Raw genomic sequence first — 22,062 nt, forward strand, 5'->3', positions numbered from 1 at the left:
AACCTGAACTCTTCACCCCAAATTCTGTCTTGTCACCCAGCTTGTCTTGTCACTGCTCTTGCATCTCCATGAGGAAGTGGTAGTTCTCCAGCACTCCTAAGGCTGTGTTCCTTCAGCAGATGTTCTGAGATGAACAGGTTTGGATACTTCCTGGTGATAACTGCCTCCGGAGGTGTCTTAGCTGAGCTGCCAGAGAAGTTAACTACTGCTTTCAGTGTCATTACTATGCAGGTATGACTGAGTCAGGAAGAAAGAACTACTTTTTATTTGTATATGGATATAGTTGGTATATAACCAAAGCCCTGTTTCTCTTTTTCCCCACTCCTGTATTCTTCAAAGTTTAGTGGGGATTGTTGTGACAGAAGAAATTCAGATGGTATTTTATATAATTACCACTTGTTCTTGGTTTAAATGTCCAGAGCATAAGAGCAAGGAGACAGTACACACATGTAACAGAATATAAGTTTTTGTAAGGGATTTTTGTTTCTGGTTTATCTGGACAGGATTTGATGGTGTGATCCTTAATTATCTGCAAAAACAAAATACTCTGGGAAATTTGAGACTGGTGCTATTTATTCATCTAAAAATCAAAGTAGGTAACATGAAACTATAAAACATGACAAAAAAATAAGGTGGTGAGCACCATTTGCTGGTTCTCAATTCCAATGCGTGTCATGCAGGTATTTTGTTTCACTATGACCTGGAGTGGGGCAAGGTCTCACTTTGTTATTGTGATTCAGGAAGAATCTGGGAATCTCTGTTAAGTATTTAGTTAGGATTGAGTTAATAAATTCCCTGACAAGCATAATGAGGAAACCTTAGGCAGAAGAACTTGGAAGTGCTGTCAAAATGCTTAACTCAGCAAGTTTCTGTACTTAGCAAATCCTTTTTTTAAAGTGAATTAAATTTCGCATGTCAGATGTGTATAGTCTGTCAAATAATGTTGTTTTATATATGTTCATGTAATTGATTACTAAATTTTAAAAGTTAACCAAACACAGTAAATACATAACCAAATATACCAAATATTGAAAGTAAAAACCATTTCTTCTACCTTGCAGAACCTGCTGTGTGTTTAGCATGACTCAGTAATGCCCGTTGTTGCTGAACAAGCATCTTATCAGAGCCAAGCGCTTGTTCTTCATGAAAATGCAGTGAGGAGGTAATTCCACATCCATTGCAGGACATGAATAACTAGGCAACTGGGGTTATTTTAGAATTGTGTGAGGCCAGAGAAGAATTGGGTCAAAAAATCATCAAACAGGGTAGAACTGACTACTTCAGACTTTTCCCGTTGTGTTTATCAAAATGTTTTAAAACTGTTGTTTCCTTTGTAGTATCAAAATTGTCTTCATTCTACTATATGAATGTTGGTGAAATGAAGCAATAGCTTTGAAGTTTGTAATAGAGTTATCGCCTATTGGCTCTGATCATGAATTCCTTCCTCACCTCCTGCAGTATTAGGCCTTGGCCTGTGCTTTATCTCAGCTGGAATTCTGCATTTTTCCACTCTTAGTTGAGACTTGGAATTTAGGTGGTATCTCATTATGCTCACAGATTCATTTGGGACTCAGATTATCTAGGGGGAGGGTCTTTGGGAAAGGGTGCCTTGGGGCTAAAGCTACACGGCCTCTTCCAACCGCATAGTTTACAGAATCTGCAAGAAAGCCAGATTCAGCGATGTGGGTCAGCCTGGTACAGGAGGAGATCCTCACAGTGCTCTTGGCACACCTTTTCACTGTAGTTCTCCTGTATGTTTAATCCCTTCCTCACCTGCTGTTCCCATCTTTCTTTTATTCTGCATATCAGCAACTCTGTTTTTACATCTTTTCTCCTTCAGTATGTGTCCTGATGATTATTCCATATGATCAATATCTTCTAGCAGCTACAGACTCAGTGGTTGTTTTTGTGGGGATGATCTTTTAGTGATTGAATTCTCTTTCTTGCTTTGTTTCTTTCTAGTTATCTTTGCTCTGTCTTGATAACAATCGATCTCTGGTAGTAATCATATGAGGAAATGTAACATTAATTTAAGAAATGGTATATACTGGCAGAACGTTAATGTGAATTTCAGTTTTAATTTAAGAAATGTTATTTACTATTAGCATTAACAGGTCAATTATTTTTAGGAATACACTGAATATTCAACGTATTTGTAATCTTAGTGCTTCCTTGTATGTAATAAACACAAAAGACTCGGAGATAGATATTTATTTGTTTAGCTTAGCTTAAGGATAACAATTATATCCTCTGTTTTGTTTTTTTTTTTCTCCCCATTTCTTTGAGCACCATAGTGGGAAATGGTTTTGTCTATGATTTTCCTTAAGGGGCAGGTCAAAAGAGAACTCCTGACTCGAATACCATTTAATGGAATATGAGAAATATCCTTAGTAGGAGGTAATGATATAAGAGCTGTCTATAATGTGTTATTTATCCATAAATATATGTGTCTACAGTATCATATACAAATTTTGCTTAGTACACTTCTTAATGAAGCTGTTTGCAGTTCTTCAAGGGAGGTGGAGCAAGCTCCGTAATCAAAGATTAGGCAGACAGAGAAAGCATTAGCAGTCATGCTCAGAATAATTTTTCTTCTACAGTTCACTAAGCTTCTTACTGAACTATTCAGCAGTAGAAAATAAAGCTGTGGAACCTACATTACAGGGCAGAAACTAACTAGTAATTACATGAGATTGCAAAGATTAGTAAATTAAAACTCTTGTGTTCTGTGCAGGGTGTAGCTGGGAAAGACAAAACCATGTTTGTGTCTTAGAAAATAAAATACCTTTAAGAATCCAGCATTTTGTATTTTTTTTTAATATTTTGTAGTGTGCTGTGTAAGACTTTAGTACTTTGCACCATTTTAATGAAATGATCAAAGAAAGAAAAGATTTTTTTTTTTAATTGGCTTAAACCAAATCTCTGCATAACACTTTTGTGACAAAACAGTGTATTGCTTCCTCTGGTGTTCACTGCTGCTGTGTTGATTTTTTTTTTTTTTTTTAAAGATATTCTCTAATGGTTTTGTATTCTACTCTGTTTAATATGTTACTGATTTTTTTTTTTATTATTTCTCTAAAAAATAATTATTTTTTTTTTTTAAATCATGCTTCCTTATTCAAATATGCCTAGCTGCAGTTCTGGATGTGGGAGGTATGTGACAGCATGAAATCGTGCCTGGGCCTTTTTATGCTGTGTGTCAGAATGCTGACATCTTGGAGGAAAGAGCAGTGTTTAGAGGATGGTCTTGGTGCCAGTCATCAGCAGCTCCCGGGGAGTTGCTTCAGGCATTTCTATTACAGGCTTAGTCCGGAGAAAAGAAAACATTGCTGAGCAACTCATCCTAGTTTCTGCCCAGCTCAGAATGGTACCTGTGTTTCCCCGTCAGATATGAAAGGTCACTACATTGAATCATAATTCAGTCATAATTGAGGAGCAGGCCAGTAAAAGTGAACTCTCCCTCTTGCTTTCTTAGCTGTGCTTAAAATATGCTGTTCCGTGAGAGATGTACAAAAAATGGAACTTTATTTACCAGCAGTAGAACTTTAAAAATTGGGTTTTTAGACAACTTTGGGGTTTATCAGCATAACTGCTGTATTTGGAACAGTAGGATACTATTTTTGTAGTGCAGTTTTTAGTTTAGTCTTTCTTGTTGAGCATAGTGAATTAAAAAATGTTAAAGAATGCAGCTTGTCTGACTCTTTCCAGAATAAGTGGAAGAAAACCAGTAGAGCTGTATGTGGAATTAAAGAGCTTTCTCTTTCTTTCTGTACCTCCTTTAAAACAAAACAAAAGAAAACCAAACCAAAAAAACAAACAAGCAAACTAAAACCAACAAAACAAACAACTATTTTAGGTATAAGTTATCTCATGTGCTTATTTGGTTGCTTGCAATTTTTTGGGGGGGAAATCCAGAGATGTTTATAGTTTAAAATTTTTTAATTAGTGAGATTATTTATAAAATAAAGTTTGATTTTGCTAACTAGGTAGAATAGCAATTTTATAGTTTGCTTTTCATGATAATAGATGCAAGCTGACTCGAATTCTTCTTTTTATTATTTACTATTTTTAAAAAAATCTCCTTTTGAGTGTCCTGCCTGGATTGTGAATAATTTGGAGTCACTTTTGAGAGTCTGAAGATGCTTGTATTTGATAGCTAATATAAAACAGAGATGTGACATGGATCCAGTCAGTGTGGGTAAGTTTATTACACTTGGTTTTGGTAGTACAGAGTGTTATCTAAGGTCCACCTTTTCATTGTTTCCTCTGTTTGCTTAAGTAGTTTGCAGTTCATTAATAATTTGCTAGAAACATTGAAAATACGACTCAGCTAGCTAGTTGTAAATAGTTTAATTTTCCTAATGTATTTATAATACATTGAGCGTATTGGTAGTTCTAGCAGCGCTTCAGTGGCTTTCTCCCTCCATTGGCAATCCACTTCATAGGCATGATCAAGTTTTACAGAGAAACCAATAATCAGGCAGTCCCAGCGGTTCTGGATCAGCACAGGTGACTCTTAGCACACCTCTAGTGGTAGCACTCTGTGTGAGGCCACTCTTACATCTGGCTGGAAAGCACGTTCTGTGCACTACCTCCTCTTAGAAAGCAAATCGGCATTTTCTTGCTATTCTAATATCTCCATTTTCTGGGGAGGTACTGGAAATGGCACAAGGTTGTAACGCAGGTGCCATTCAGACTAGGCAACAAAGATATAGCAAGGAAAGACCATTAGAGCAGTGATCCTTGGATGTCAGAGATAATCCAAGTCTCCCCTTCTTCCTTCCTGTTTTGTACTTGCTCAACCACCCTTCTGCAATCTGGGCTGGAAACTCCTGCAGAACTGCATGGATTTGTATGGCTGACCCAGGCTCTGCAATCCCTCACAAGGTTTTGGTCAGTCTGATACTCTATCTGAAATCCTTCTCTGCACTGCATTGCTGGGCCAGCAAAAGAGTGACTCTTGTATCTATGTATAGAATTGCCATATTTCACACTGGAGTGCAGGTTCCTCAGAAGACTGGTCATGGGCAACACTCTGTCTTTTCCTTCTTAAATACTTTGGACGGCAAGAATTCAGCTCTCTTTCCTTCATTCACACCTAGGAGCTTGTATCAGTAGTGTCCACTAAAGGTCTGTAAATAAATTTGTAAGGTACATTACTATGGTGAGAGGAGTTTATTCTGAATAACTCAATCAATGGTGACAGGATTGAAGAGGCGCTGGTTTCCAGCCTAGCTGCACTAGTGCTGGGAGCATGGATGGAGTGTGTGGCAGATGGGCTTCTCCGGTCACATCCAGGGACCAAAGAGAATAAGCTCGTCCCAGGAAGATTAGCTGTCAGGAACAGTATTGTGAATGTCCTTAGTTAGTAGATGAAGTAAGTACAGTTTGCTTTCTTTTTGTCAAACAAAGCAACTTATCTTCATAAAAAAAATGAGTATGTGCTGCTGCCTGCTTCTGAGGCCAGTATCCTCACTTTCGTCGGGGATACAATTGCTAATAGCAGCACAAAGTCTGGATCTGTTCATCTTTTTCCTGCTGGGAATTCTGGAATGAATGATGTGCATGTACTGCCTTAACTATAACGACTAGATGGCATATTGCTGTGTGACTCACGTTGTTCATTGCTGTTGCCATGGCTGTTATAGCTACCTTGTGAGATGTTTATATGAATATTTTTTTATAGAATTGAAGTGGTGGTGTTAACAAGTGTTTGGGATCTTTGCTTCATGAGCTGTGTTTAAAGGCAATGTTTGAAGAAATACTGTCTTTGGAAATTGTTCTGGTCTGTGGGAAATGTTGCTTAATACTTAAAAAGCTGTTGCTGTTCTTAGCATGAAGCGGAAACAACTCTGTTTAGCTGTAGGCACTGCCTCTACAAACCACCATCATTTTCTTATTCAGTCACAAGGATCTAATGTAAATCCTGGTTGTCATCCTCTTTTTTTGTTCTTGCTGGGGTTTTCTTGAGGGGGGTGGTGTCCGCTTGTTTTTAATTATTACAAACTGTGAAATAGTTTTCAATACATAGCAACACCAGGAGAAACATACCTCCTCTTTTAACAGAAGCTATATTTTATTTATCAGTATATGCTTATTTTAAACCTAGTTGTGCATATATAGCTGTATCTGCATAAGATAATGAGTTTACTAGAATAAAAATATTTTCTATCATGTTGGGTTTTTTACTTAAGATTAGTATAAATGAATCTTCTTCCTGGATTATGACTTTAAAAGTAGATAAACTTCCACTTATTAATGCAGCATTTTCATGGTGATGTTTACCAGGCAACCTCAGCTTTTATTTCTGGTACAAATAACATTGATCAGGCAGGGGGTTTTGTTTTTGCTAGGGTTACAAATTTAAAAGATCTCTTTAGGTCTGTTTAAAGTGATACAATGCTTGAATCATTAAAATTGCTTATTCTTTTCATTTCTAGGGTTTTTTTTTTGTGTTAATTTTGTTACAGAAGTTATTTTAATTTGCAGTTGTATTGTGTTCTCAAATCTGTTATGTGTGTTTGTCTTCATTTGTCTTTCATTCAAAAACTGACAACCATATGGAAAACTTGTAGCATTTACAGTTTTGGTCTTTGCATGTCTGTGACTACATTCAGAAATGATACGTAAGAAAGCAATCTTTTGATTTGCAAGCTAATTTGGTATTGCTGCTTCTCCTTGTAGAGTGCTCACTTGGCTATGATCGACACTCTTATGATGGCATATACTGTAGAGATGGTCAGCGTTGAGAAAGTGATTGCCTGCACTCAGCAGTATTCATCCTTCTTCCAAGCTACAGATCTACCTTATGACATTGAGGATGCTGTCATGTATTGGATAAATAAGGTATGAGTACTGGAAAAGCAAGCTGTGATTTTCTTTGTCATCTGTATGGTATGATTAGAGATGAACAGGTAGGGTATGTATGTATGTAGGTATATCAAGACTGTGTCTGATACACAGCAGATGAATGAACAGTCTGTATGGATAATAAAAAGCAAAGTTTGCAGACATAAGTTAAATGTTATGTGAACCAAATAAATGGGAAGTCTAAATAAAATACTATAGTACGCATTGCATACGACCTCTTAGCAGTCACCGTCATGTTGAGATGCCATGATGTCTGCTAGAGGCTCTCTTTTTGGCTTTTAAAGAGTTGTCATCTTATTGTGTAATTTATCATGATTTAAACCCAAGGTATTCTATTTGTATTTGAACACATCTTGCTTGAATTGATCTACCGTGACTGCATAATCAAACCAAGTAACAAAGATACACCGTTAATCAAATGTGATCGAGCATAATAAGGGGCAGTTAGTTGGTACAACGTAAAGCTAATAACTAGTGACCCCAGACTGCATCTGAAACTGACATTTGCTGATTGTGCTTCAGGGCTGTAGTCTGAAATATTTGTTTAATCTTTTCAGCTAATGTGGTGGTAGTGATTTATAGACCTTTTGAAAACTTATAATTTCTATAACTTATTTCTTAGACCACTGAATAAACTATTTTGTCTCTAGGTAAATGAACATTTGAAAGACATAATGGAACAGGAACAAAAACTGAAAGAGCATCACAGTGCAGAATCTGCAGGAGGTCAAAAGGTAGGCATAGGAGGTAAAATATTTTAAACTAGAGGCATTTATCTGTAAACAAAAACTACTTGCCTATAGTAGGTATAGGTAAATATACATTTGTAGACATTGAACTTTTAACTGCTTGTTAAAGAAAGTAAACTTTTAGTATTCAGTCATTTTGTTACTAATTTTATCGTTTCCATGAAAATATCTATTTAAATGTAACACTAACAGAGTTCAGTTTTTATTCCCAGTTGTCCTTTCTGGCAAATAAATCTTTGATAGCAAGGAAACATCTGTTATGTTAGTCCTAAGGATTTTATTAAAATCAATAAATAATTTCAAATTAATTAAAACTATACTCAAATCTGATATGAAAAAGACCACCACATTTTTATTCATGTTTTTTAATGTTTTTTCCTTCTACATGCACCTCAAAAGATAAATCTGTATGTGGCATCATGGGAAGCATTGCTCTGGCTATGATCCAAAATACTGGTTGATTACAGGTTTTATTATATATACAATAAAAACAGATTATGTTTGATTCCCTTTCCTAACAGGATTTTTTTTTTCCTTTTGTTTGTGGAGCTCAGTTAATTAAGTAGCATTATGCCCATCAAAATACGGAAGGATAGCATACAGTTTCAGAGTGTGTAAGATTGCTTGCTTCAGAATGAGATCATTTATCCTATTGTGGTATAATTATTATTGGGAAATTGTAATCAGTTTGAACACCCTTTGGTATTATCCCTGCACTTGAATGCAGAACAGGTTTCCCAGGTAATGCAAGGCTGTAATCCTAGTTCCCTTCCTGGTCTGTTTTCCTGTAAGCAGCTATCTCGTTTTCAATGCTGCTCTGGAGGAGTTGTGGATTACCTGGCTAGACCAGAAGCTCAGCTTCAAAAAGCATGAATGAAATTAATGTCCTTGCACTTCTGGTTTCTTTTTAAATATAAGGAATGATGAAGGCTAATTAGTAAGTATGTGATTCAGCAAAAGAAAATGATATTTTTTACAATAGTTGTGTGACCCTCGTGCATATAACCACATATGGAAAATTTAATGTGTTCAATAGTGATAATATCATAGAAATCTGGAGAATAAGATGTGCTTGACAAATTAATTTCTCAAATTTAGATAAAAAAAAGTAAACAGGAGGCAGGGAGATAACCTTAGATCCTCTGTCCTCTAGTGATTTTTCTTTTTCCTGAAAATAATAGTAGGAAGTTTTGTGTGTTTTTTAGGGCACTTTGAAAGTTGAGAATAATTTTTAAAATCCAGAGTGCATGAGAGCCTTAATATGGTAAACAAAGTTATATCAGAGAGAACATTATTATAAAAGCGATGCCATAAAATTATCTGTATTTGTAAAAATGTATTAATGTTTATTTGTAGTTATAGTTTGCATTTAATATTATGACTAGCAAGATAAAATTTTTAGTTTATAATTTATCTTTAATGTCAGCGTTCTTGAATCAACCTTTGAAAGACTTGTATAGTCTGTAATTCTGGTTCCATAAATGGACCCAATGGAATAAAACATTTACATAAGAATGGTATATGCATTTGTGGTGTTTTTCATATGAATTGTGAAGCTCTAACACAGAGTCTTGTTCTGTTGGCCAACGTACAAATGCGTTTGCAAAATAGAAAAATCATGCTACAGTCGTTATATCATGGAAAAATTTGTAATTAAGGCCTTCTCTTCTATACGTTGAATTTTTCAGTACTGTTATCCCAGGTACATGTTACATTATTTGCCTCAGTGTGGGATTCAGCTGCATAAACTACATTGTCGAGTAAGGTATTCCATGCTTGGGGATTGTATTAGCATAGTTTTTAGCTAAAATCTCAGCATGGGCAAAACCTCAGGCTCCAGTCGACCCCTAGATGTCTCTTCAGACAGTAAATTTATTGTGGAGTGTGGTTTTAAAAAAAAAAAAAAAAGGCTATTAGAAAATTAGCCATCCTTCACATTTAAGTACGTGATAAAAATGAGGATAAAATTACTTGGATAATGAGTCAAAATATCATTTCTACGGTAAAGTTTCAGTGAATACAATAATAAAATGGAATCTGCTTCTAGAAAATAAGTCTAGAATATGAAATATTCAGTCAACTCTATTTTTGAAGTATTCAATGAATTTGAATTACTGAACTATTTGCATGCAGGAAAACAGCAACATATTTTCAGCTCATTCAGATTATTTAACTCCAGGTTTTCTTTGAGAAACACTGGTCTATTAAATTGATGGCTAATTTACTACTCTGAAATCTCAGCCATTCTTTTTGTCATATGCCTCTCAGTATTTCCCAAATTTCCACTTCCTTTTGCTAAAGCTAATGGTGATTGCACACATGCAAGCATCCAAAATTTAGAAATGCATTAAACACCAGAACTAAACCTTTTATTTCTTAACTGTGGATCGCACTGAAGGCTAGCTTTCCAAAGAAGACTATGAAGCAGATCCATTGGATGCATCAATTGCATCAAATCAAGTTGGTCGAAGTTTCTAACAGGAGTTTCTATATAATTATGATGTGCCTCCTGTCAAGCAGCTCCGAGTATTTATTCCCAGATACCCAGGTGTTTTACCCTGATTATCTGTCTCCATATTGCATCAGTCCATGCATTCCTCTTTTTAGAGCAGAGAATCACTGACGTGACTTTATGGCAGTGACCCTACCTCATATATGTCAGCAAAGCTGTGAAATAACTAGCTAAATGCCTATCCCGGGTTTGAGTATTACTGAAATATGTATAATTTTTTTATCTGAATACTAATTAGTATGATTTTCTTTTCTTTTCCATTTCATGCTATGCCTGGGTTTAATTATTAGTATCAGTAGATTTTCTTAAATTAAAAAAGGTGGGGAGGAGATTGAAGTCTGCCATTGTATTAACTAAAGCAATATTATTACACGGGTTTCCATTTTATGGAAAAATTAAATTATACTTCTACATACTTATTAAGTACAGCATTTTCTTTGCTCTTATTGCAGCTTTAGCTTAATTTTTGGCATCAATTAAATTGTTTTATTTTCTTTCTTTGATGTTTTTAAACTTCTAAGTGCTGCTTCTATTTGTATTTTAAAACTTAGCATGAAGGGGAACTGGAATGTTTTATTTTGCCTCTTTTCTATCTTCCACCATCCTTGTCAGGTTGGGGCTCTATTTTGTAATTTAGGTTCTCCATGTTACCAACACAATTAGCAGTTGAAGAGGTGATGATTCCATTCTAAGATTTAAGAAACTTTACAATCTCCCTTCTGCTCTAGCCAAACAGCTCTGGGTATTTTACTTTCAGAGTTTCTAAGGTGTGGTCAGGTTTTGAACCTGAACTAAATTTAAGAATACCTTTTCTGCTGATTTAGAGAGATGGCCAAACGAACACGGGAAGAATAAATCACTCTAGTCATTAGGGAAAGCTTTTCCTTAGTTTTAATTTCTGGCCAAGAAGCAGCAAAGTTATGTACCTAAAAGGTACATAACGAAGTTCATGAATAGACTTCTTAATTATTTTATAATTTCCTATTGTGGTAAACCAATAAATTCATCAGTTGTGAAAAATAATTTCAGCATATTCCTCAAGCCTGTGAAATTAATGCCTTACTATCTTGTTACAAATATGTGGTGAGCCTTTTTGCAATAAATACTAAATCTCTGCATTTCTAAAAATTGCAAACATCATATACATACATTAATAAATGATACAACTGATAAAATACACCTATTTTCTCTTTCTGGATAGATAAAACCATTATTAACAGATTATGAGATTGCTTTTGTTTTCCTTCACTTTCTTCTGCTGCTAGCTTCCTGTAGAAGATAAGAGAGGAAGGAGTATGTATGATTTTTAGTTCCAGGTAGTCTTCTGTGGATCTTGATCAGCCGGTGATTTGTGGTAACCTCATCTTTTTCTGGTAGAGTCTCTGCATCTTCTTTCAGAATTAGGATTTTGAGCTTTGTAGTGAATAGCTTTGGTTTTCAGGCTTCCATTGAATAATATGTAGTGAATGTACAGTTGCACTGGTTAAACTACTGATTTTCAATGTAGTCAAAGCTTTCTCAAAAACCTGTTATTTTTCTGTCTGCCTTTGCAGTTTAAACTGAATCAGTCTTAACAGATTTAAGCCAGATCAATGCAAATTCTGTGAAAGAAACAAATGTAAGTGTATTCATCCAAGACCTGAATTCTTTAAACTTTTTGTAAAATTAGTTTAAGCAGTGCAACTTCTTGTGTGAAGGTAAAACACTAACGCCATAGTTCCACTTTCAATTTAATGTGTCATAAATCTGCACTGCTAGCAAAAGCTAACCTGTCAAGAAGAACAGTTTGCAGCAGGATCAGCTTCTTGATCCAATTAATGCATTTAATGCACAGCTGCATGAACACAAGTGATGGTGCAAGGAAGACAGCAGAAACAAGTATTTAATGAAGGGCTTGACTACCATTTTTTGGCACTGTAGGATGAATTTATACTGAGTTAAATTTATCATCATCATGCTTAAAACTTTTTGTTAGGGGGTATTAAACAGTCATCTTGTAACATTGTAAGCCCTCAACCTGAGAGACTGTTTTGTTCTGTTGGGTTTTTTTTGTTTGGTTTGTGGTTGGGTTTTTGTTTTGTTTTTTAACATTGGGAGAAGTCAGTCAGGATTTTCTGCTCAGTTTGTTTTAATGTTCCAGGGGAAAAAAATTTATTCCTGTTGATATCAAGTGCCAATTCAACAGCCATTGAATTCCCGTTGTGTTGTCCAAGACATTTTAGCCTTTCTTTACCTCTTTTCTCTAAGTGCCTTTACAAAGTGTATATTTATAAATTTTCTAGTATGTTTGAATTTAAAATTTAAATTTTTAAAGCCTCTTGAAGTATATTCATAGTCATCTCAACCATAGTTTCAGCCAAGCGGGCAAATAAAAATATGTATTGGACTGCTGGTTTTGAGTTCAGTTTGTACTGTTACAGAGAGCTAGTCATAGAAACATAGAATCGTCTAGGTTGGAAAAGACCTTTAAGATCATCAATTCCAACCATTAACCTAGCACTGCCATCCCACCACTAAACCATGTCCCTAAGCACCTCATCTACCTGGCCTTTGGAATCAAAACAAATTTGTGCTTTTTTTCCAGAGTAGTTCTTCAGCCTATCATTAAATAGATGTTGATGGACCTTTTGAGTCCAAGTCTGAAATACACTTCGCCTTGATAAATCAAAGAAGAATGTTCCTATCAGTGTTAAGTAGGATAATAGGCAGTCCAGGTCTGATCTCAGTCCATTTACCTAAAACCTTGCTTTATGATATGCTTTAGAATTCCTGATTGCAGTTGAAAATTAAGATAATTCAAATTCATATACTTTTCCATACATTGACAGTATTTCAGTGAGGAGAAGAGCTTTAGTTGGCTGTGACTGAAATGTCTAGAGCCACACATGAACGTGCATCTCTTAGTTCATTTCTTTCTAGGGGCTTTGGGATTCTTCACTGTAACAGTCCAGTTAAATGGAGGAGAAGAATGTTGAGAATAGTTGTGTTCCTAATACACACCATTTCACATACAGTAACTTTCTTACATAAAAGCTTTGTTTCGTTACTACTGTTATTTTAAGGTCTTTATAGAAGCACAGTATTTTAACAACTACATAAAATAAAAAGCTTCCATAGCAGTTTTTTCCATAGTAGTTTTAAAACTACTTTTTCACCATTTCCAGACAATATTTCTCGTAATTTAAAAAAAAATTCTTTCCTGCACTTCAGTAATTGGTTTGAATTTTTTTTTTAATTTCTACAATGAAATCAATAGAGTGGTGAAGCTTTATATGTGTATTTATAATACGGCTACACAATGGTTTTTTTCTTAGTAGTATAAGTATTATGCCAGACTAGTGTATGGAGTTACAGAAAAATTCACTGACTTCAGTGTGCTTAGGATTAAGCTTTTAGGCCAAATTTTATATTTGTAAAACTTTTTAATTTGGTGTTTTATTTCTTGATCACATATGAGTTTAGAATTGTATGCATCAGTTCTGATCATTTCTCTGCCAGTAGCTAAAACTCCATCTACATTTCAGGTCATTGCACATCATGCAGCTGATGCTAATGTGATTTGTCATTGCAAAAATATAACTGCCTGCACCTCTTGTTGTTCTGAAAACTGTCATATGATTGTTTAAAGACATTGTTAAATGTAATAAACATAACTGTTTGGCTTGAAGTAACTAATGCAAACTTCACGGCAATTGGTTGTACTGTACAACAGTGTGTTTATACCTTTTTTCATTGCTTTAGCTTCTCTGCTTCCCTGTGTTTGCCGCTGTAGTTCATTTTGATACTTGTGATATCATGACTCAAGTCTCAAATGAATTCTTCAGTCGGATTACATATGTAGGGTACCATTAGATGTGTGAAAGCGTTAAATAAAACTGCATTGATCTGACAATCTTATCTGTTCTTGTGGGAAAATTATAATGTTGATCTACAAAGACTGCAGACATATTTCTCCAGTGTTGTTTCTGCTAATCAGCTCAATACGCAGAGGTTACAGTGCACTAATGCTTACCATTAAACTACAATTCACTGTTATACAAAACTGGGAATGTTAAAGAAAATTGCTTTGTAAAAGTAATTTAAGAAATCTGATAAATTGTTCCTTTTTTTCCTTTGCTTTTTGCTTTTATTCTTTTTTCCTACTGCTTCCTCTGAAGTCTCCTACCAAATGGTTTTGGAAACTGGTTCCTGTAAGTTTGCCCAACTGCTTCACTTTGATGAAATAGCTTATTTTGGGAATGGCTTTGTTCATGTCATGCTGGTCTAATCATTCATTTCATTTATCTCTACAAGATAATTTTATCAGAGATTGCTCTGCAAAGGTGTGCATAATACAGAAGCTTACTTTGCAAGGTAATCTGCGCAAAATAAATGTAAGCTATGATGCTGGATAAGGAATTACTTTTCAAGCAGTTAAGTTCTCTGTGGGTTTGTATAAGGCAGCGCTACCTGTTATTAACTAATGTCAAATGATCAGGGTTTTTGCAAACTACTTTTTCATAGGGTTTCAGTAAACATATGCTATTTGATACCAACTCTTTTAAAGAGACTTGTAGAAAAAGTTTTTGATTGCTGATGCTACATGGAATCTAAAATTTTCTGATTTATTTTAATAATATGCAATCATTACACCATTTGTCTAGAATTCCCTAATTTTTCAGCTGATTTAAGACTGCTGTTAATCTCTCCTCACACAAAGTAACCCAAAGCAGTTTACTTTTAGTGAGACTATAATTTCACTAACAGCAATAAAAAGTAACTGTTCGGATCTGCAATAACAATAAAGTTTGTTTTCTCTGTGCTGTGTCACTTTGGGATTATCATTACTTTCCTCTACAATATAGTAATTCACCCCTGAAATGCATTCGGATTGTTTATTCTACAACAGGTTTGGCTGGGAACAAAATAGTCAGCTGTTTAGATATATGCAGAATTGCATACTTCTGGTCTGAATTCTGAAGAACTAATGCTGATCTGTCTTTGATCTAAGGATTACCAAATAACTGATCTAGCAGTCCCTCAGATACTCGTTTCATAACTAGAAAAATATTGTTCATACATTGCAAAGAGAATTAAAAGTAACAAAGCAGTTGCATATAGGCAACAACAGAAATTACTTGCTACCTGGAAAACCAATTTAAAAGCACTGTCTTCAGCAGACTAATCAGTATTCAAATTCATAACAGTTTATGCTCTACAGGCAATTTCTCTATAATGCTATCTATTAGAGTTGTGACACACAAATACGCTGCTCTTCACAGTATAGTCCTTTAGTTTTGTTTCGGAATTAAGATAGCATAATTAAATGGAGGGAATAATGCAAAAAAAAGGGGGGGGGGCTGCCCGTGATCAGAAATTTAAGCACTTTTTATTTTTTTGTCTCATTTCTACAAAATCAGGTGGCTACCTCAAAGGAATTTCAGAATATGTGTTTGTTCCATTTTTTCCCTAAGGTGTTAGTTTACTAATGATTCTCTTCCATTGCATAAAAATTATATTCAAATATGAAATATTAAATCTGTTGAAAAGCTAAGTCCAATTTGTCTGCCAGGTGTCCATAAATCACTTGAAGTAGTGGTATTTATATTGCTTAGAGCTTGTTAGTTTAATAGAGATACAGTTGAAACCCAAGTGCTACTCATTACAGTAGGAAGGCAGTGGTTCAAGCTGCTCTAACGGTTTAACCACTCTTCTATCTCTTCTCTTTACATAGAGCAAGTGTTTCATAGCAAGATAGATATTCCTGAGCATACAGGCAGCTGAACGTGTTACCTACTATATGGTAAATGTGTAAGTGTGTTCATTATTAATTATTAACTCTGAACACACGTGGGCACTTATGACAGAGTAGCTGGTGTGCTGGTGGTTCATCTTTAGCTGACCTTGTTTATATGCAAGGGTCTCGACTGTACCTAGACTTGTTTAAGTGGAATAAGCTCAAAGGTGCTAAATCAGACCTGGTTTAGGATCTCAGAAACAAGATGCCTGTATTAGCATTTATGTTTAAATTAGTACTCGAGCTTTATAATAACTGTAGAGGTTTGTCATTTGCATTATTGCATCCATATTTAGTAGAAAATACTGCAAATTATGAGAATAGTTTCTTCAAATGGAAGTTTATCAAAAATGCGGTGCAATTACCAGTGTCTCTTATTTTTCAGTATAATTTCTTTTATGTATTCAACCAAATTGAAACACAATGCCTGTTATACCCTAGTGAACCTAGCATATCAGGTTATATAAGTTTATTTTTCCTGAAGTAACGTGCCTGACATACACTCTACAATGAATTTATGTCCTCTTTCTAGGTCCGCTTTAATGATATGACACAGTTTCCAGCATCTGCGGGCAGTGTTCATATGGCCAGTGACGGCATCATTAAAGCAACAGTAGACTTTTTCATAGGATTTACTGTGCAAGACTACTGTATTATCAATTTCAAACATTGAATACTCCATTAAAAAGATGCCATATAAAAGAATATATAAATTATACAGGGTTTGTTGGACCATGATGTTAGAGTCCATCCGTATCCTGCATCTTTTATCATTACTTCATAATTAAATTGTAATATTGCATAGACTTAATCTCAGTCATTTTGAGGAGGAATTACATGGACATATTAACACGGTATTTGAAATTTACAGGATTTTCATCACAGTGGGTCATTGGATTGCCATGGAGTGAAAAAGAAAAATACTTTCACTGCAAGCATGATTGGCCTATTTCATTAGAAATAGTAGAGAGTATTACTAACATGGGGAAAAGAATATGAATAATGCATGAAATGCTAACATGATTTTGTTTGGTATTAGTATTTCCTATAGCATGCAAAAATGGCATTTTGATTTTTTTACAGCATACTTGACACACAAATACCAGTACGTTTCAAGTATGAAATAAAGACTAACTCTCAGGGGTTTTTTTTTAAATACTAATTGGTTTTCTGGGCCAAGTACAAGCCCGTTATTTTTCTAGAACTGATGTGTCTGCTGTTGCCAGATTAGACTCTTAATTCTTGGGCCAGTTAGAGGACACTGACATTCACTAAAGATAATCCCATGTGATCCTTCGCAGAAATACAGTGACAATAAGTATAGCCTTCAGGGTTAGTCTGTGCTTCCAGAGACTTTTTTTGCCAGCACAACTAGCTTAAACGATTCCCACCCCACCCATAAAACTTCCAGCCCTGCCCACTCATTCATTGCAGAAACAAAGGAGGAGAGAGATGTTGCAGCTGGATCAGTGGTCTTAACACACTGCCCCATCAGCAATTGCTCCAGCACAGCCAAAAGCTGGAGAGTAGGAGATAGGAACTGTCAGCTTCAGCTTTGCTGGGAAGAGTAACATCCACAATGACTTCTCAGAGTTCTTACAGGGAGACTTCCCATTTAGTATATATAGAAGAATGAAAATAGTGTAAAATTAAGTCAGAAACACTCTTGGCATCGTAAGTGCTTCTGTGGTATGAATAGAAAAGTAATCCTTCAGTACTGCTTTAAAAATAGGTCTTAGTAAATAATATTAACAAATTAAAATCTATATCGCTTTCTTCCACCTCCATTTGTTTACCCAGGAAGAAGTGAAAAGAAAGCCCCCCTCTCTCCCCCCCAAAAAAAAGAAACCATGAAAAATGTATTCACTGCAGATAAATGCTGTCTTGGTATTCTGAATTAATGATCTCTTTATACACAGAATTGTTTTTCAAAATGTTTCCTTTTATAACTGGGCTAAATGGTCATAACACTTGACCATTAATGCTTCTCTGTGTTTAGGACTGCTTATAGTGACACAGCTAATAATAAAAATTGAGTTTATCAAATGCAGATTTCCTTGTTTCTGAATTTGTCATTAAGTCAGTTACATGAATGAGATTTTGGGCAAGATTCTTAGGTGTTAACTTCAGAGAGTCATTTGACTTGCTGGTAAACTGAAGTTATACAAGCTAAGAATTTGTCTCATTGTGTTTACACACAGGTAATTTCTGATTGTTTGAGTGCTGAATGTTAATTAAGGTATATGATGTTATTTAATTTATGTGCTATACAGAGATCACAGAAACCTGGTCATTTTGAAGAAAAGGGTCCATATTAGCATTGTGGGTTCCTTTCCTCTTAGATACTATTTATGTCATTCAAACTGGGGCATAACATGAATCATTTTAAGAAATTTAACACTGAGAATATTCAACTATTTATTGAATACTGCTTTTTCACTAACAGAGTGTAAAACCTACAGCATGAATCTGTTTGTTTGTTTCAGAGCTTTTGTCTCTCTAAATTTCTTCATTCTATATTGTAGGCTCGTTACAGGAAGGAGCAAACATTGCTTAAACAGCTGCCCTGCATTCCATTGGTGGAGAATCTGCTGAAAGATGGTACAGATGGTTGTGCTCTAGCAGCCCTGATCCACTTCTACTGTCCAGATATTGTCAAACTTGAGGGTATGTCTAAGGTGTCTCTCAGCTTGTAAACATATGTCCATAGAAGTTTAAATGTTTGTGTTTGATAACTGTGTGAAGGAAGGTGCTTAAATATGGTACACAAGGCATAATTTGAGTGTGGTGGGTTTAATATTAACTTTGTGCCTATTTATTTTTACACTGAAATAAAAGGAACCAAAGTGTCCCTCCATATTGTGTGCGCTTTTATGTTATCATGCTAATATAAACATACTAAGATATATTATGGCAGATACGACTGTGGCAAAACATTAGCCTTTGTGCTCTGAAACTTGAAACCACCTGGTAAACTCATTCTTGAAGCTGCATAAGTGCTTTCTTGTGAATCTGAGCAGTTATAGCTATAAAAAATGGAGGAGGTTAGAGTTAGTCAAGCTCTGTGTAGCTACACTGCATGGCAAATAGTTGCCCTGTGTTCTGGGCTTTTAGTTCACCTGATAGTTACCTATATCATTTATAGAGTAAACAAGAATATATACTCTAGAATGTATTGGTGTCACGCTGTTCTATAATAGCAGTTGTCTTTGATGATGAGCAACTTCATCTTGTTCTTTTGCTCAGTGGCCTGGTTAAAGTCATATCTTCCTCTTGGCAACTAAGAGCCTCGTGTAGTTGTAAAATGTCTTGGCAGCTAACACCCATCATTTTCTGCCTGTGTTCTGTCCATGATACCTTTGATGTCGTGGGAACGCTTATACAGAAGCATTCTGAGAAATCCAGGAATACGAACAAAGGTATAAAGGTTGCTAAGGACTGAAATCTGGAATTCATATACATAGCCACTTTATAGGAAACTTCCAGCACAGTAGGCATTTAAGATGAAAGACACTGAGATGCATGTGTTCACCATTCTTCTTTGGCTTGCGAATTTTGAAAAATACAACTTTCAATTTACATAAATGTTGCAGCCAAATTTATACTATTGTGTGCAATTAAGGAAGAATTAAAACTTGGGTAGTGTTGAAGGGGGTAACGCCTAGTTCCTTCTTACTGTTTTAGCATGGCTGAAAATAGGACAATCTGAAAGATCTTGTATACCTTGTGTGACCACATATATACTTATCAGCAGATTCCTCCAGCATCTGACTTTAAACAGGACAAGGCACATGTCATCTCTGGAACTTTAGTTTTAATTTTCTCGTTAGGTGTCCTGAAATCATCTTCCCTAAAGATGTATAAATATGCACATCATTGTCTCAGAAGTAAATTCAAAAGTATTCTGAAGTGAGTAGAAGCACTTTAAAAAGGCTTTGCCCGTATTCCCTGTATTTAAATAATATAATTTTTGATGCATGTTAAATTTCACTGAGACTAGATTCTGTATTGGAACTGAGGAAGGCAGGTAACAAAAATGCATATGCAAAAATGCTTAAAAATGCATTAACAAAAAAGAAAAAATATTAATCTAGACTTCTCTGTAGTCTGAACTAGATTGTTTCTTCTCATTAAGACTTTATTTAACTTTCAAATCTAGGTTTCTTTCAAAGAATACAGGACTAGAAAGGACTGCCTGTGTCAGTGAGTCAAGAAATTGGCTGTTGTATGAAATTATATAATCCCTTTCATGAATTTATCATGTGCTATCTTAAAAACTGTCTAGCTCTTTAAAATCTGTACTCTTCTTACCCACTATTGCAGAGCTCCATTTTTTACATGGTTTTAAATCTTATACTTGTTTTCTACTTAAATGTGCTTATAGCCTGTCTATGTGCCTTTGTTGTTCTTCCAGCAGTGCCCTTTGGCTTGAATAGCTTCTCCTAGTCTGATGTCTACCTTTCTGATATATTTTCTTCTGTTTTGCCCGGGCTGTTGAGCCAAGCCTTTTCAGTCTCCCCTTCTGGAGTGGATTTCCATTCTCATTTTTATCCTCAATAGTCTTCCCCTGCAACTAGTCCAGTTTTGGTTCATCTTTCTTGAATATGGGTGGTCATAGCTGTACACATCCAGACTGGCATCTCGTTACTGCTTTGTTCAGTGCTTCTCTGTCACTACTGGAAATAAATTTTCTGATACATTTTAGCATCATACTTGCTTTTTTTTATGGCTGCATGATGCTGAAAGCTCATAAACATCTTTACATTGGCTAATACCCTTCCTACTCGGTATCACTTTCAACCAGTGAATCACATTAGAATTTTATTAGATCCAAAAGCTTGACGTCACATTTTGCATTACTAAATTTAATCCCATTTCAGTCAGTTTAGTCAAACATTTGTTCTCCATTGATCATCATCTGTGGGGTTGGGATGATGGAATAGGTCTGATTTCCTCAGGATAGGAATCCTTATCCTGCTAGCATCAAAGTCGATTCCTTGTCTGAAGAAACCTTTTATCCTAAACAATTTAAAACTTCTGTGGAGCTCTGTTGCTTTAGGAATAAAATCTGATGCATGCTCTGGAAGTATATTTTATTCAGTCATTCTTTTTACAAGGACTGTCTCTTTTCTAGGAAGTTGTTACTACTACTTAATTTTCCAAGAAGCAGTCATAAAAAGAGAGCAGGAGGTTAGCTGGGCATAAATAGTAGTGAGAGAATACTGTATAACTATACTAGTCTGTTCACTCCTGCAACTTCTGTGTCTTTAAACAGCACTTTCAAACAGAGAGTGATAATTCGTGTACCAGGGTTTCAGATCCTTGTAAAATCTCATATCAAACATCTAAATCCACAAAACCAAATATGTAAGACTAAACTGATGCTGGGTTTTTTGGAAGATTCAGGGTTAGTGGCATTAAAATGTACTCACAGGTCCCTATGCAAAGACAAAGAACTAGATGTATGGAGAACTTTGTGAAAAAGCATACATTTCCTACTGCCATTGCTGTATAGAAAATCTAATTGAAAAAAGGTATATTAGTGACTAAATATGGTTTCTCATTATATGGAAATAGCAGGAGTTAGAGCAAAACTTATATTTTCACAAAAGGCAAAGCAGAAAAAAATAAACCTGTCAATAATGAAAAAACAAAATTCATGTTTAGAAGAATGTCTGAAGATATAAAACTGCAAAGATAATAAGTAGTCATTTCTTAAGTTTCTGAAATAGAAAAATAAGGCTCCTGAAAAAAAAAATCAAGTTTAATTTATCCAGAAAATGCTCCAGAATCCTACAAAATAAAAAGCACTTTTTTGCAAATCTGTAACTATATATAATATTTGCTTCTGTTCTTATTTTTTAGATATTTGTTTGAAAGAGACAATGTCTTTGGCTGACAGCCTGTATAATCTACAACTGATTCAAGAATTTTGTCAGGAATACCTTAACCAGTGTTGCCATTTCAGTCTTGAGGATATGCTCTATGCAGCTTCTTCAATAAAGGTAAAAAAAAAAGTAAATAAATAAAAATGCAAGCAGCATCAACAGGACTGTTTTGCTAATGATATATTTAGTCTTCTCTGGTCTGCTGCTATGTGGCTACATGAAAAAGCACGTTGCATCTCTTGTGGTATAGAAAGCAACACAAATTTC

The 22,062-nt window shown here is 35.2% G+C and overlaps 1 protein-coding gene across 3 annotated transcripts in view; it reads left to right on the forward strand.

Annotated features, from left to right (window-relative positions):
- CAMSAP2 (calmodulin regulated spectrin associated protein family member 2) overlaps positions 1-22,062 on the forward strand; it is an 87,050-nt gene that overhangs the window by 37,705 nt on the left and 27,283 nt on the right. For 2 of the 3 annotated variants that reach the window (XM_035891771.1, XM_009636196.2), the window contains exons 3-7: positions 6,685-6,846; positions 7,521-7,604; positions 14,289-14,321; positions 18,433-18,574; positions 21,773-21,912. In XM_035891771.1, the coding sequence (XP_035747664.1) occupies positions 6,685-6,846; positions 7,521-7,604; positions 14,289-14,321; positions 18,433-18,574; positions 21,773-21,912 (561 nt within the window). The remainder of the gene's footprint in view (positions 1-6,684; positions 6,847-7,520; positions 7,605-14,288; positions 14,322-18,432; positions 18,575-21,772; positions 21,913-22,062) is intronic. The other variant, XM_035891772.1, reaches the window with a different exon arrangement.

The sequence above is a fragment of the Egretta garzetta genome, unplaced genomic scaffold (genome assembly GCF_000687185.1).
Source record: "Egretta garzetta isolate BGI_Z169 unplaced genomic scaffold, ASM68718v1 scaffold163, whole genome shotgun sequence".
NCBI classification, from domain to species: Eukaryota; Metazoa; Chordata; class Aves; order Pelecaniformes; family Ardeidae; genus Egretta; species Egretta garzetta.